Source organism: Lissotriton vulgaris, chromosome 3_1 (genome assembly GCF_964263255.1).
Source record: "Lissotriton vulgaris chromosome 3_1, aLisVul1.2, whole genome shotgun sequence".
In the NCBI taxonomy this organism is placed as follows: Eukaryota; Metazoa; Chordata; class Amphibia; order Caudata; family Salamandridae; genus Lissotriton; species Lissotriton vulgaris.
In genome coordinates, this window is record NC_141689.1 from 1,745,304,473 (window position 1) to 1,745,320,621 (window position 16,149).

The following is a 16,149-nucleotide window of genomic DNA, read 5'->3' on the forward strand; positions in this document are numbered from 1 at the left end:
CAAGTAATAGGAGACATAGATGGCTTGTGGACGGTTAATGCACTGTGATGTATTAGTCTTTTAAGGAGTGCATATTCAAATCCTTCCTAATTTGGAGCAGTGCTGATAAGGTCTTGATGGATACTGGGAAGTTGTTCCCAATCCTGGGGGGCCTAGATGGAAAAGGCCTGTATTTTTGTTTTTATAGATTATTAGCTTACCCGTCGCGCGTTGCTGCGATCTCAGAAGAAAGGAAATTCAAGGAAACTCGTTATGATAACATTAAGTTTACATTGGGTCATTGTTATTGAAACTTATTCATTTTATATTTGAAAACATTTCTAAGTGTGGCTTGAGCAGTGCGTCCTCGATTGACTTCCAATCTTTATTCTGGTTGCTCTCCTGTTTCATTCGAGCGGGCTTGAGCAGTGCGTAATTGATCGTTTTCTAATCTTGATTATGGTTGCTCTCCTGTTTCATTTGAGCGAGCTTGAGCAGTGCGTAATTGATCTGCTTCCAATCTTGATTCTCGTTGCTTGTTTGTTTTAGAAGAACGGGCTTGAGCAGTGCATACTCGATCGGCTTCCAATCTTGATTCTTGTTGATCGTTCGTTTGAGAATTACAGGCTTGAGTAGTTTGTATTCGAACAGCTTCTAATCTTGCTTCCCGTGCTCGTCTGTTTCTGAAGCTCATAATGCCTTTTTCTTTTGTGCTTCTGATGTAGATTGACCAATCTATTTCTGTTTGGGGGTCATAACTGTCGACGATGCTCGCAAATTTGCTGTCTATTTCAGTATTCGAACGATTATGAGGGCCCTGGGGGGCCGATTTTTAAAAAAATCTTTTGACAGAAACCTTCGCGGGAGTGTACTCAACAACTTCCCAAAGTTTCATGGTGATCAGATGAATTGTGTAGCAATGCATAAAGGACAAACAGAAAGACAAACATACTTTGGTTTTTATATATCTAGAAGATTTCTAGAGGAATTGTTTTTTTCTTGTTAAGTTCTTTTGTATACTAAGGAGCATATATTTAGCTTTTTGTGCAAAATCCCTAGAGTGAGGAAAAGTTGAATCCTGTCTTGGTGTTATTTAAGTCACTGGTAGCATCAATGACATTTGATCTTCATTGGGGTGAGAAATAGATTATGAGGAACAGGTAGCATGATCATTGTGATACATGTTATTGATGTTATTTAGTTTCCTAATATTTGTTTTTTTACAGATTTTTAAATAATGATGTATTTAATATCATGTTTTTAAATATCTTTTTTGTGCAATATCATATATTTTATGCTTTTAGTTATTTATTGAGTATGCTTATGTAATTTTGTTGTGTCTTTTTTTCCATTTTAATTGTTTTAGGAGCTGGTTGCAGGTTTAGAAAGGAAATTGTGTTAGGAAAATCATATCTGTGTTTTACATTTTTATTTGTAATAAATATGAACTGTTTCATTATTTTTTGGTATTTGTGCTTTTTTAGTGTTTGTTTTCATTTTATATTAATTATATATATTTGTGACTTTTGTATTAAGAGATTGATTTATGAAGTATGGTTTATCTGTTGAACTACAGTTTTGAAATATGTTGTGCCCCCCCGTGTGAATCCACATGGCATGAGGCACCAGGGAGTCCTGTAAGACCCCCCTTTGTATGCTCACTACCACACTTTTCATGGCGGTCGCAGAAACATGAAAACTGTGGAGGTGAGAAAACTCGTAATATGCTTGGCATATAGCAGTCTCAAGACCACTGGTCACCAACAGGGCGGTTGCAGTGGTCCCAGGGCGGCCCGACTGCCTTGGTCCTAATCATACAGTTGGAAGACAGCCACTGCTGTGCTAGTCCGTTAACCGCCAGACTCGTAATAAGCCCCTAAATGTGTTGTACTGTTAGAATTAGCAAACTAATGTTAGTTGCAAAGATAATGATTTTTTTTGTTATTTCCATTCCTATTTAACAAACTTGTTTAGTATGTATTATTTTAAAATTTAGGGAGATATGTATTTTTTCATATGTTCTGAGTGCTTTTTGGTATTTTACTAATGATGGCTTGTGCTAGCTGTTAGTCTTTTAAGGTTTTCTTTAGCATGGAGTTGCCCAGTGGGAAATTTTAGTTTTAGTATAGTTACTGAGAGCTTTTGTTAGCGTGTCCTATAGGATGTTCCTAACTTGAATTTCAATGATGTTTGGGAAAGTGATTGCCTCCCTTAGACATTCAGCAATATGTTCTTTAATAGTGATTCTGACCTTGCAAGTATTGGGATAATATTTAGTGCATTTCCAGTGTGTCCTTTCCCTACAATAGATTTTTTTCTATAACTAAATTGTAGCTTACCCTTTTTAAGTTGATGTATTTTTCAGTTTCTGGCAATATACTTCTGGGTTAAACAATTATTAACATATTTGTTATTGTTATGTCAGTTATATATTGTTTAAAAATTGTTACAATATGTTTTATGTTATGTATCGATATTTTTGGCATTACTTCTTGTTTTCAGATAGGTCGGCTCTGTTTTATTTGAAGAGATTTTCTTTTTCTTCTTTTCGTATTTTTGTTTTAGTATACTGTTGAGAAAGAGAAATATTTAAGCTATTGTTGGCTATTTTATATTGTTCCATTTTACTAGTTTTAACCCCTTGGGCGCTCATGACGAGCTCAGCTCATCATGAGGCACAGTGGTGCTGTGCTCGTGACGGGCTGAGCTCGTCATGACTGCCGTGGAACGCCCATGCGGGGACAATTCCCCTGCTGTGCTGGGCGTTCCATTAAACGGGCGAGGTCACGATGAGTTCAGCTCATCATGAGCACAGCGCCACCATGCGGCATGACGAGCCAAGCTCGTCACAAGCAACGTGGTGCCGCGCGGCCCTCCACCCCCTGCGTTGCGAGAGAGTTAGCCCCACGGCAGAGGGGTTAATGTTTCTTACTAAAGTAAAAAAGTTTTGTTATTTAATAGTTTTAATGGTTAAGGTTTATTTTTTTTGCTATGTTTACATTTTATTTACCTTTCTTTACCTTTCTTCTAATTGTGTTTTTCTTCTTGGCTTGCATTTCTATATGCATTGTTTGGTGTTATTTTTCGATGGCCTTTGTGCCTGCGTTTTGGAGATGTAAGATGCATATTGTTGCTATATATTTGTGTGAGTATTAAATTATTTAAATATTTTGTAGTTACATTTAGGTTAGGATCTAAATCGGTACTTACTTTAAAAATGGATGAGCTTCATTTCGGAGTGTGTTACAGCCTTTCAGGTTTAGTTTCAGTTGGGCAGAGTGGCGCTTCCCAGCAGGGGTGGCTTCCTCTGCAGGAGTTAATTGATCATTTTATTTCCTTTCTATACTACTTTTAATTGGAAAACTGTTTCTATTCCTAACTGTTTTTAAGTATAATTATATTGGGTATTGGTTTATCAGTTTGAATTTGTCTTTCACTTTATACGGTAAACAGTAACTTTTTTCTATTATTCATTGATAGATCACATTTCTATAGTTTTCTTTTCGATACTTAGATATTTGAGAGATGTTTTATGGTGATTTTTGATAGTCAATATCTGTGGTTTATTGGTTTATGTATAACATGGCTATATTTGTATTCCTACATTTTTTCTGACACTATTTGTGTATGTTGATGATAGTTATATCAATATTATGTCATAGAAGCAACACCCCATCTCCGTGGTGTTTCACCTGGAGATTTCACCCTTTGCAATCAGAGAAGTCTCTAAATTAAATGCAAGGAAAAGCATGTGGAAATCAACCCAGCATGTCTGATTTATACATGTTATTCCCGAAAAAGCTCAGAAATTCTCCCACTTCTCTGCCCCTGAAATGACCAGGATTGGATTGGTATTCCAAGGCAAGAAAATAACGGGAATTAATACCAGGCGCTCATAATGAAGGCTCATGTGTTTTCTACATTCACCTGGGAGAGGGTCCTCTGTCAGACAGGAATACATCATTATCTTCATAATTATGTATTCCAATAATCAGAATCCAATTTGATGACTCATCTGTTCACTTCAACAGTAATACCAACTACCTAGAATTATATTAGGATTATTTCTTGTCAAATATTGCTCCTACTGTTGTGTCCCCAGTGGGCCGGCACTTTTTGAGTGATCTTCAACATTGTTTGGATGGTATCAAATGGGCCTAATCAATTGGACCAAAGCCCCCCACACTGGTGGAAGACCTACTACTACACCCTCTCTAACTCTAGAAGGGGTCAATTACAGAATAATGCTAATGAACATTACCTTACTTATCTACTCCTACTACAAGACTAAAAAGTGATGGGAGGACAACATATATCCTTCTCATTTATTTCGATATTTTAAACCCATAGGTCTAGGGCAATAATCAGCACCATGTTCAGGAACCAAAAATAAACAACTTACCATTTTATTGTCACTGTTATCATCAAGATGTGCCTATATGCTCCTCACTCAGCTTGGAGCAGAGCTATGCTTCAGCAATCTCCACTCATTTCAATCTATACGGGGTAAGAATTCATACAGCAAACAATCATGGTTCACTTATAATACTATGCTAAATTTTTAGTGTAATGTTATATGGATCTGCTTGGGCCTGAACATCAAATGCACCTGATATGATCAGAATGTTTCCAGTATTCCATCTCAGTGACCCCATGGGGGTAAACAGAAAAGTCAGACATAGGATGGGCCCTACTGCAAGTTATTTCAGGGGCCCTAGTAGTGCATTTTAACTGGATTTCAACTTAATAAAAAAAAGGTCTTGAACAGATCGGGGGCTTACTGGAGCCCCCTGCTACTTGCACCCACGATGTGTGGGTTGTCTTCCTTTCCCATGAGGTCCTTTGTAGTGGGATACCTGTACATATACATAATTCTTCTTTCCGTACACAGCACATACAAAGAACATATAAAAGAAGATGGGTTCCATAATATAATCAGTGGGCATATAGCTTAATTGTGACCCTCACCTGCAGTTCTCTTTTGCGTCTTCAACGGCTAGCTGTTTAAATTCCTCATACATTTTTCTGTTGAAATGATCCCTGAGAAAGAAAGACCAGAACCGGAAAAGGGTGTTCATTTCCGACGACTGACCAATTCCCAGACGTTTCCTCTCTGAAAACATAAATGAGAAACAGGTTGGGTTGGATTGCATTTGAAACCCTGCACCACTGAGACAGGGCCCCGGAAACGAAAGCAATATCTGTCTAACATGGAAGTAAAAAGAGTCATGCATTAATGAACATTAATGGACTCAACATAGGCATGACTGTTCAGAGGGACACATTCAGATTGGAAAAAGAATCCTCACAAATTGAGAAACGATCATTAATGGTCAGTATCCTGGCACGGCCCATGCTTGCACCTGTGAAGTGTGTCATATGGTTTATAGGAGATTAAAATGATCACACATTAAGGGGCCTATTACGATGTGAGTCAGAAAACCTCTAATCGTAGGTTTCAAATCCGACAGCCTTATTACGATAAAGTTGGATTTGAAACCGGCCGACCGGTTGGACCGAATTGGCTTCAGACGGGCTCAAGGAGCCCGTGGGGCAGTGGGAGGCCACTCATAATCCCCTATGTAGGGATTATGATGTCAGTTTCTGACAGGTTTTTCATGTCGGGCATTCGTACATGATAAGCCTGTCGATAAGCGACTTTGGGCCCCTAGCAGGGCCCCCATGTCTCCGTGGTGCTCCAGTTGGGGGCCTGGGGGGCACCTAGGGAACCTATGGTGCCCCATGTAATTACCTGCACCGCGTGCAGATACCGTGAGGTGCCTGCCACATGGTGGAGGGATTTACACAGGCTCCCATTTCTCCATGGGGCCTTCTGCTACGGCCAGTTTACAGCCGCAGCACAAGCTCCCACAGAGAAATGGGAGTTTGCAGCTGCACCATGTGGGGTCACGTTGTAATGGCGTGATCCCGCCCGCCTGCCATCATAACCAGACCCATTTTGTCCAAGCTAAAACAGACACAATAATCCATTATGTTCTGATATGATGGGATATTAGAATCCTCCTAAGTGGGAATTAATGGATACATTTACTACTTCAGCTAAAGCAAGGCATGTCTCTATCACCATGGGTATTGGAATGGTTGCAGTGATGCTAACTGTAGATAAATCATTCTTGAAGTGTGTGTACCTCACTCCTCAGTCTGCTAGAAGTTGTGCTCTCATCCTATTCTTTTTGTTTCTTTCTTCTCTCATTCAGCACTGTTATTAGGTTTTTATTGTATGAAGCCCTAAATACTACTCAGTTGTGGTTTAACTGGTTTCAATATTGACGTCACTAGACAGTGGTGAAGCAAAGGCATAAAGAGTCATAATGTTTACAAGAAGAATCCCCAACTCTCATCTCTCTTGTAAGATAGCAATAACAATCATAACTGAGGTGCTATAGGCTCCTAAGAGCCGTTAATGCGGATATCCCTGCATGATAGCTACATCTCTATCTACAACTTCTCTTAATGGAATTAACAAAAGGTGACTGCTCTTCCTGATACATATACTTAGAAATGACAAACCTAGTGAGCTGAATCATTTACTACAAATCCATCTTACACAGAATATAAATGCAAATGAAATCATTTTTAATGCATTTGTCATTAATTATTGCTGTCAGAGTACTATATGTTTTGTGTACAAAGACTGAAGGCTTCATTTGGATGTCAGTGGGAAGGTTCCACCAACACCCAGGCCATCCGTCCGACCACAGCAATATGATGTGGACTGTCGGACCGAAGTGGTCTGGGGGACAGACCACCACCTTCGACAGGATCAAGGATCCCTTTGGGGTGGCAGTTGGGCCTCTATCTCTACCATGAGTGCAGTGCCTGCGCAGGCACCGCCGTAGGGATTGGGATATCCCTTTTCGACTGCCTTTTCATGGCCATCCCACAGCCACTGAAAGGCAGCCCAAAGGGGCTTTGGGGGCCCCAAGCAGAGCTTCCATAGGTCATTGCTAAGTGGCCTTGGGGGCACATGCAGCGTCCCCCACAAATTCATGCACCATGTGCCGGGCACCACCTGGTGCCTGCCACATGGTGCATGGATGTGCTTTAAGTGCCTTTTACTACTGCGGCTTGTGATGCAGCCGTTTTCCTGGGTCGCAGCGCAAGCCGCAGAAGAAAAAGGCACTTTCCGAACACCTGCACGGTTCATTGTCGGATGGTCACCTACCCCCGGCAATGGCAGACACTCTTCCAACCTCCATCTTAATCAGGCCCTAATTCTGAGCAAATTATTTCCATAAACTGAAGGTAGCTTGATTTAAGACATTGAACTGATAGTGGGAGGCATCGAGGAGTTAATCTGAATATTAAGAGGTAGTGGCCTGAAACAGAAGGCAAATAAATTGGGAGACATGACATACCCCGTAGTGTTACTTTTGTAATTTCGATAGAGACTGTGATGACTGCTTAGGTGGAATTAATCATTATTAAGGCATGCAAATTGTCATACAGACTAACTAATAATATTGTGAAATAGAAAAGAATTCCAAAGACTTCAAGGTAAGTGAAAAGATATTTCCACCTCATGAAGTTGAAGGCTGTTTCCATATTGAGAAGTAAGCCTGTTCCTGGAACATTTTATCAGGAAAAAAATCAATGGCTTCAACTAAATAGTTAGTATTTGTATATAGCTGCCATCCCAAAATAAACCTATTCTGATCACTATGGATAACTGAAGCTGCTTCTCAGGTTTCCTTGAGGCTATGGCATTTGAGATGTACAAATTAGATTAATTTAGCAGAGTATAAGTTTGTATAAGTTGCTAAAAACCTGGCTGTTTGATAAATAAGATACTTTATCCATACAGAAGCGGCTGAGATGCGCCGGGAAACCCTCTTTGGGTAGCCGTTGCGCACTACAAGTACAATAAATAAATAAATAAATAAATAAAACAGCTTACATCTTCTGAACACTTTTCTGGTGTCAATAAACTGAAACTATCCCATTATGAAATGATGACAGTGGAATGACCTATGTCAACATATTATTTACAAATTACCATAAATAGGGAGATAGTAGAGTAGAGATTTTTGAAAAACTCAGGAAGGCCCTGTCTACCCCACAAACATTCCTTTTTGGAAGCTCTGGTGCCTCTATCACTTTTGAGGAACGTGTCAAAATCATTTCTGCTGCAATGATGTGTAAGCTCAAGGGCCAGCAACCAATTAACATGGATTTTAATGCAAGTTTCGAACCTTCAGCTTTACTAAAAGAGATAGCTGGAGAAAAAGACCAATATTTGGGTATACCATAACACATGGGTCCTTTTCTAACAATCCTTTCGAAGGTAGCCTTCCTGCTGTTAGACCTCTACACGTGATGCCACCTGGGAGCCACAAATGACAGAACATAGGGCCTGATTACAATGCCGGTCGGCGGTCCTGTGGCCGCCTTCACGGAGGTCACAATGTTTATATTGTGTATTGCGGCATGTGCTGCGGGCTGTTGTCACTCCCTGAGAGTCGTTAACTGTTCAATACATGCATTTCAAGAGAGTGCAAACCGATAAGAGTTTTTAGGGGAATTCCTTTTCTGTTTTACCTTTAAGACAGGCATTTCACCTTACTGCAAGCATTTTACGAAGTTGTTGGTAATAGCCTGTCTGTTCAAAGAGGACTCTGACATGGTAATACGTTTCAGTTCAATTGTGAGATTTTTATTTGATTAAGGTGTTAGTAAGCTCAGACCAATAGCTAAAAAATGGGAAAATAACAACTGGGGGCCCAATTTCGATGGATGTCAGACCGCAACCGACAGCTTGAGGAGCCTGTAGGTGCATCAGAAACACCTCACAATCCCTGAATGATGGCGGCTCAGAGGTCGGGATTATGATGTTGGTTTCCGACAGCAATTCCATGACGGACTTTCTGACATGGAAAAGATGTCGGAAAGCGACATTGGGAACCTCTAGCAGGGCCCCCTTCCCTCCTTGCCGTCATATTGTGACCTGAGGGGTATCTATGGTGCACCCTACACATCCCTGCACCATGAGGTACCTGCCAAATGGTGGAGGGATGTTTGAAAACATCAATCTTTTAATGGAAGCTTGTGCTGTGGGCCTTTCCCACCGGCCACACAAGTTTCCATTGAAACATTGATGTTTCCAACAGCCTTATGGGTGGTCGCATCCAAATAATGCGGTTGGAACCGCCGACCTGAAGTTGAGCGGTTTCCAATCCGCAACGGTGTTGTCCGCCCGACATCGTAATTAGCCCCTTAGTCTTAACTTACCCCTCCACCATACGATGCCTCACCTTTGTTTATAAACAGTGCTATAGTACATCATCCATACTAATATAATAAAGAGAGAGCCCAAACATTTGAGGCGGGTAATCTCAGGAACCACAGCACCAATCACAACACCCAATACAGCGTTGGAAAGGGCAATTGCAGCAGAAGGACATAGGCTATGCAGACGCCCACCATATACATTTAAAAGGTAAAAGAACCGTGCCAGCAAAGTAGTCCCTTGTGGGCGTGTCTGTGTTGTGCTGTGGGAGTGTGCTGGGGGCGTGACAACCGCTGGGGGCGTGTGGTACGTTCCGCCCTTCATGCCATGTCTGTCATGGTGGAGAAGTGTGGCTCAGGGGTTAGAGGCGGCAGACCTGGAGCTTGAGTTCGGCCCTGGACCAGGGTTCAATTCCCCGCCTCGGCGGGTCTTGGGCTCAAAATTCCAGGGACTCGATAATTCTCGCTCCGGTGCCTTCTCGACTCACGGGTTCACACTCTGCGACTCTGGGCAATAGCTTGCTTAATCTCCACAACGGCCCCTCGCGGTGGGATGCCTGGCTTTCACCTTGTGGATACCCTGCCAGGGTTATCTCACAGGGGAATACCAGGACGGGTTCCCTAAGCAAGCGCAGAGATGCCCCAGGGTAAGTCGTGCGCTATATAAGTTTCATTCATTTAATTTCATTTCATGTCTCATATCGTGTTCTAATCCCTCCCTGCTCCCTTTAAATACTCCTGCACCCCATAATCATAACCCACCATTACTCCTTAAAATACCCCAACACCCTTAAACTTAACCCATCTTAACCTATAAACCCAAACCTATCCCTAAACCCTAAAAATACCACTGTACCCCAACATCCAAACCTACCCCTGAACCCTAAAATACCCCTGTACCCCAAAACCCAAACCTAGCCCTGAACCCTTAAAATACCCCTGTACCCCAAAACCCAAACCTACCCCTGAACCCTAAAAATACCCCTGTACCCCAAAACCCAAACCTAGCCCTGAACCCTCAAAATAACCCTGTACCCCAAAACCCAAACCTAGCCCTGAACCCTAAAAATAACCCTGTACCCCAAAACCCAAACCTAGCACTGAACCCTAAAAATACTCCTGTACCCCAAACCCTAGCCCTGAACCCTTTAAATACCCATGTACCCCAAAATTCAAACCTTCCCCTGAACCCTAGATACCCCTATACCCCAAAACCTAAACCTAGCCCTGAAACCTAAAAATACCCCTGTACCCCAAACCCCATACCTAACCCTAAAACGACCCCTGTACCCCATAACCCAAAACTATATCTGAACCCTTAAAATAACCAAACACCCCAAAACATATACCTCAGTACCCCAAAACATATACCCCTATCCCCATACTTACCTTATCCAAACATTAAAAAAAAACATGCTTTTACCATTAATGCATTTACAACGAATTTCGTTGTAAATGTATGCATGGTAAAAGCATATAAAATGTAATGCCATGCGTTATAATGGCATTGCGGAGTCATGGTACTTTTGTAATGAAAGTATGCGGAGTGATGGTATGCGGAAAGAAAGCTGCGGAATAATGGGTGTTTACCCTCCCCCGGTAAGTACATTGGTACATTGGTGGCACGGCGGCCCACATCTCCAGCAACATACTCATATTTTTTCACCACCCATTTGAAAAATGCACAGGTCTCTCTCATTGATGGCCAGCACCGACATACACTTTTAGACACACCTCACGCCACAAGTTCTAGAATTGCGAACTTTAGAGCTGGGGAGCTACATTTGAATGTCGGCATCGGCTCAACATCCTGTGATTCCAGGCAAATCGCTTTGTCTCCCCGTGCCTACCACAAATGAATGTGTTCTTCTGTAATGTAAATTGTGCTCATGCCATGTTGTCGAGTTCGCGCTATATAATATTGCAAGGAAAAATAAAGTAGGGAAACTCGAGTTCAGACACTACTGAACGCGCACTCTTAAGTGCATCAGCAGTGCACTGTGAATCGGAGAGTTTCACAGGCCTGCCACAGATAAGAAATGCTATCAAAACGAAATCCTAAAAAACAATTTACTACTGGCCGGCAGCAATTCATACTCGGACAATGTCGGGACGGGCTGCTAGTCATGTATAATTTCAATAATGACATGACAAAGCTTCACAAATGGATGGAATCCCACCTTGAAATTGAAAAATTGTAGAACAGCATCATACAGTAGTTGAAATACATTCAAAAAAGGGTTATAAGAAAAATACTTCACAATATAACTTGGTACGTCCTCAGAAATCCGTACCAAGACCAAAAGTAAATATTGCAATTGCCTATCTAAGGGATGTTTCACTTAACAAACTTAGAGACTGAATAACTTTAATTGACAGATGCTCAGCAATATATTTAGTCTTCCTAATTTAAGAGAGGATGCTGAGGTGGGAGTTAAGGTTACGTCACGATTGAAAGTGGTTCTTTTCTTGTCCTTTGAGGTTTTGGGTTGTAGGCAGTATTCATTCACGCCACACTTAACTAAACTAAAAAATGTAACTTAAATGTGTTTACTGAATTCAAATTTTATGTCTTCAGGACGCAGTCATGAAAGTATCTAGACACACACCTGTGTCAACATGTGAATCAGTGTTATCAGGCAGAACCTGGCCTTAACAGCTCCATGCATCACTGAAATGTAAAGGTTACAGGCAGTACTGAGCTTTAATGGTCCTTTGAAGTGAGTACAACTAGGCCAGTCAGCAAAGAACGTCAATGAACTCAGGCACCAATAGGAAGCTTTAATGTACCCATGCTTAAATGAGTATTAATGCCCCATGATTGCTATGTCAAGTCAAGGATTTATATAGCGCACTACATACCCAGAGGGTCTAAAGGCGCTTAGGAGGGGTGGGGAATTACTTGTCAAATACCCACGTTTTAAGTTGCTTTCTGAATGCTAGGTGGTTCTGGGTAAGGCGAAGGTAGGTGGGAAGTGAGTTCCAGGTTTTAGCTGCCAGGTAGGAGAAGGATCTACCTCCCATGGTGGTCTTGTTGATGCGAGGTACAGTGGCAAGGGCTTGGTTGGAGGAGCGAAGCTGGCGGGAGGGGGTGTAGAAGGACAGTCTTGTGTTGAGGCATTCTGGTCCGATTTCGTAGAGTGCTTTGTGTGCGTGGGTTAGGAGCCGGAAAGTGATCCTCTTATTGACGGGAAGCCAGTGGAGGTTTTTCAGGTGACCAGAGATATGTTCTTTACGCGGGATGTCTAATATGAGCCTGGCTGAGGCGTTTTGGATTCGTTGGAGTTTTTTCTGGAGTTTAGCGGTAGTCCCGGCGTAGAGGGTGTTTCCATAGTCCAGTCGGCTCGTGACCAGAGCGTGGGTGACCTTTTTCCTAGTTTCGGTGGGGATCCAACGGAATGTTTTTTTGAGCATGTGAAGAATGTTGAAGCAGGATGAGGAGACGGCGTTGACTTGTCTGTTCATTGAAAGTGAGGAATCCAGGATGACGCCCAGGTTCCGTGCGTGGTCTGTCGGGATGGGTGCTTTTCCAAGGGCTTCTGGCCACCAAGAGTCGTCCCATGCGGAGGGGGAGGTACCTAAGATGAGGACTTCTGTTTTGTCAGAGTTCAGTTTCAGACGGCTGTGTTTCATCCATTCGGCTACTTCTTTCATTCCTTCGTGTAGGTTAGTTTTGGCGGTGCTAGGGTCATTGGTGAGTGATAGGATCAGTTGAGTGTCATCCGCGTAGGAGATGATGTTGAGGTTGTGTTGGCGGGCGATGGCCGTGAGGGGGCTCATGTATACGTTGAAAAGGGTGGGGCTGAGTGAAGATCCTTGTGGTACGCCGCCGCAAGCAGTAGTTATACTTTATGGCCCATTGCTGTATCAATGGGTCTTATTCATAAAAAATGTCGGTGGCTCCAGTCATTAATGAGCATTAATAACCACAAGCAGTAATGACATTAAGTGGCCGCTCACAGTAATGAACATGAAAGGCCCCAGTCATAGATGTCTATAAATGTCCACAGTCAGAGAAAAGCGGCAGGGTCCACAGGCACTAATGAGTATGCATTTTCAGAGTCAGAACTGAGATTCAGGGTCTCCAGGCAGTAGTGAGCATTAATGTCCCTAGTAAGTGGTGAACAGAAATCATTGAGTGTTAGCAGGGTGTGGAAATATTTTCTAAGGGGCATGACATTTCCCATAGACGTTGCTAAGATAAGAAATAACACAACTGTGTTTTGGGGTTTGCCATCCTCATAGCACATAGTTATTTTCAATGGGAGAGATTACAATAAAGTCCCATTGCCTGAAGTGCAGGTTGTAATGCAGCCTGCATGGAGAACATGTGAAGTGCGCATGACTGTCTTTGACAGCCCCAGAGGGCCGGCCAAAAAGTCATTGCACATTTGGAGTGGGCAAACCACTTCTCCGCTGCTCTGAGAGCAGAGCAGCCCTTCCCGCAAAGTTGCACAGCAGGAACAAATACAATGATAATAACCTCGAATCATCATTGTATTTGTTCTTTCTTTCTCTGCTTTGCAGTGGTAGGGCTACGTTTCTCCGCCTTAGCCGAGGAGCTGCCACTAGGGACAGAGGACAATAAGGCTAGTTCTCCTTGGTCAGATAGTTTTCCGTAGTCCCTCCAACAAAGGGGAATTCGGACATGGGTGCCTAGAGGACATTGGGGGAAAAGGGGCAACTCACCCATACATTACCCTCTCCAGCCCTTTGACAAGCCCCGGGGGGTCAATAACAAGGTAATGAGAATGGTTCTTGGAACATGGCATGATTTTTGGCTATATAAAACAATAGATACATACAGAATATACACATATGCAATTGATAATGTCTTTTATATATACCTTGAAAACGGTGAAACAAAAATAAACCAAACCAATTAAGGGCATCAAATAAAACTGTACTACTAGCTTGATTCATTTAATATATATTCATTCAGCCTTTTTTCTGTTTTTGGTGGTAAATATACATAGGGTACTTTATAGTTATAAGTGAACAATATTGTTGATGCCCCTCCAACCCCCCCCCCGCCCGCTTGCCCCCTTCTTTGATGAACCTGAACCAGATATATCTGTACCAACGTTAATTTCTAGTATTGTCATCTGAAGGTTGGTGTTAATTCTTCAGGTGTGGGGTTAGAGTAAATAACAATTCAAAAACAAATTTTTCTATGGAGTGTTCAGTACAGAAACATGGATGCTGACTCTGTAATATATTTTACATACGGTAAAGCAGAATTATGGATATTTACATATAAGAGAAATATTTTTTGTTTGAAAACACCTTTGCACCAGGGAGGAGGGGGAGCCTGCATTGTTGCGGGATGATTATTTTTGTGCAGGAAGGGAAACCTTCCTGCACAAAAACAATCACAAGAGACATTTTTATTTTTCTATGTATGTTGCAGGATGTAGCACATCCCCTGGGGAGGCGTACATTTTAGGCGTTGCGTCCGACTTACGATTTATCATAAATCTGGAGCAGTGTCAAAAAGCCATGGATTTTGCAGGGAATGTCCACCAGCAACACCCATGGAATGCCCATTTTGCACAGTCTTCTGCATGAAACGGGTACATATTTATAAGGACTTGAAAAGCTATGTAACATTGCTTTACGTGGCCTAATAAATATACCCGTGGCACATTGCGCCACCAGAACACCAAAAAAGTGACATTCTGGGGCGCAATAGTGCCGATAGGGCCTCATAAATTAGGTCCTTAATTAGGAGCACCATTATGATTATAATGCACAGCTTACAAATCACTGAAATTCATCAATTATGGTGAGCAACATAACCATAACTCACATTCTCCCAATGATTGCACATGGGTCAAGGGTTGCATCTAACTCTGACTGAAACCTTTGCACTGGATACCATTACACAATGCAAGCGGTTCGAGAACTGTTTTCAACCAGCATCGTGAAATATAATCGTAGGGATCCTAGAGGAGAGAAGTTGGCCACACCTCAAAACCATAGCAGATCAGAAAATATCCCAGAAGGATATTGCAAAAACGTTCAAATAGAAACGCATGCCTAAGGGAAATATATGCTTGACCAACTGTTTTGAGTTTGATGAAAATCCTGTAATAATTCCAGGATTCCAACTTGTCAGTGTATAGAGCTGTAAGAGAAGAGAGCAACAAAAATAATACAAACGCGTAAATCTCTTTCACTTTACAATCTTACCATTCAGGCACCTTCGATGATAGTTGTGGTACATCTGATGAGTGAAGCCATTTTCTTTTAAAAGTTCATGGGATGGATGCTGGAGTTTGGGCAGCGAGTTTGTGGAACACTCAAAACTCACCAGCAATGGGGCAGCTTCTGAAGGGGAGGAGTTTGAACTGTAGTGATAAACGGATACATGTTGACATTTTGATTAGCTACTGTGCAAAATTAAGACAAGGAAACAACAATGACCAATCCACATTGGAAAACTATAACATATGAGAAGCTTCATAAGCAAAACAGTCCTCTATGTTGGGTTCAACATATGGGGAATGATTACGGTGTCTGGCAGACTCACGGTCGGCGGACCCGAAAACGCAATTACAATGCGACCTTACGTGGTGAGGCCGCATGCTCCCATTACCTAATGGGAGCTTGTGCTGCGGCCATATACAAGCCATGGCGCACGCTCCCATAGAAAATGGGAGCCTTTGTAAATCCCTGCAGTCTGAGGCACATGGTGCAGGGCTTTACAGGGGGGCACCATAGGTGTGCCCCCAGACTCCCAACCAGAGGGCCAGGGAGGAAGGGGTCCCTGCTAGGGGCCATCAAAGGCACTCTCTGACAACAAATCCATGTCGAAAAGGCCCAAATGGATTTGCTCTTGGAAAGTGCCATTATAATCCTGGAGGCAGAAATGCCTCCCTCACGGGATTATGCGGCCCTTCTGACTAGCTGATGGGCTCCTTG

The 16,149-nt window shown here is 42.3% G+C and overlaps 1 protein-coding gene across 1 annotated transcript in view; it reads right to left on the reverse strand.

The window, feature by feature from the left end:
- The window catches only part of LOC147728397 (la-related protein 1B-like), a 435,404-nt gene that overhangs the window by 100,741 nt on the left and 318,514 nt on the right, over nucleotides 1-16,149 (reverse strand). Inside the window, exons 8-9 of the mRNA XM_086963792.1 lie at nucleotides 15,418-15,575; nucleotides 4,948-5,092 (exon numbers count right to left, since the gene is read on the reverse strand). Coding sequence (XP_086819918.1) covers nucleotides 4,948-5,092; nucleotides 15,418-15,575 — 303 coding nt within the window. The remainder of the gene's footprint in view (nucleotides 1-4,947; nucleotides 5,093-15,417; nucleotides 15,576-16,149) is intronic.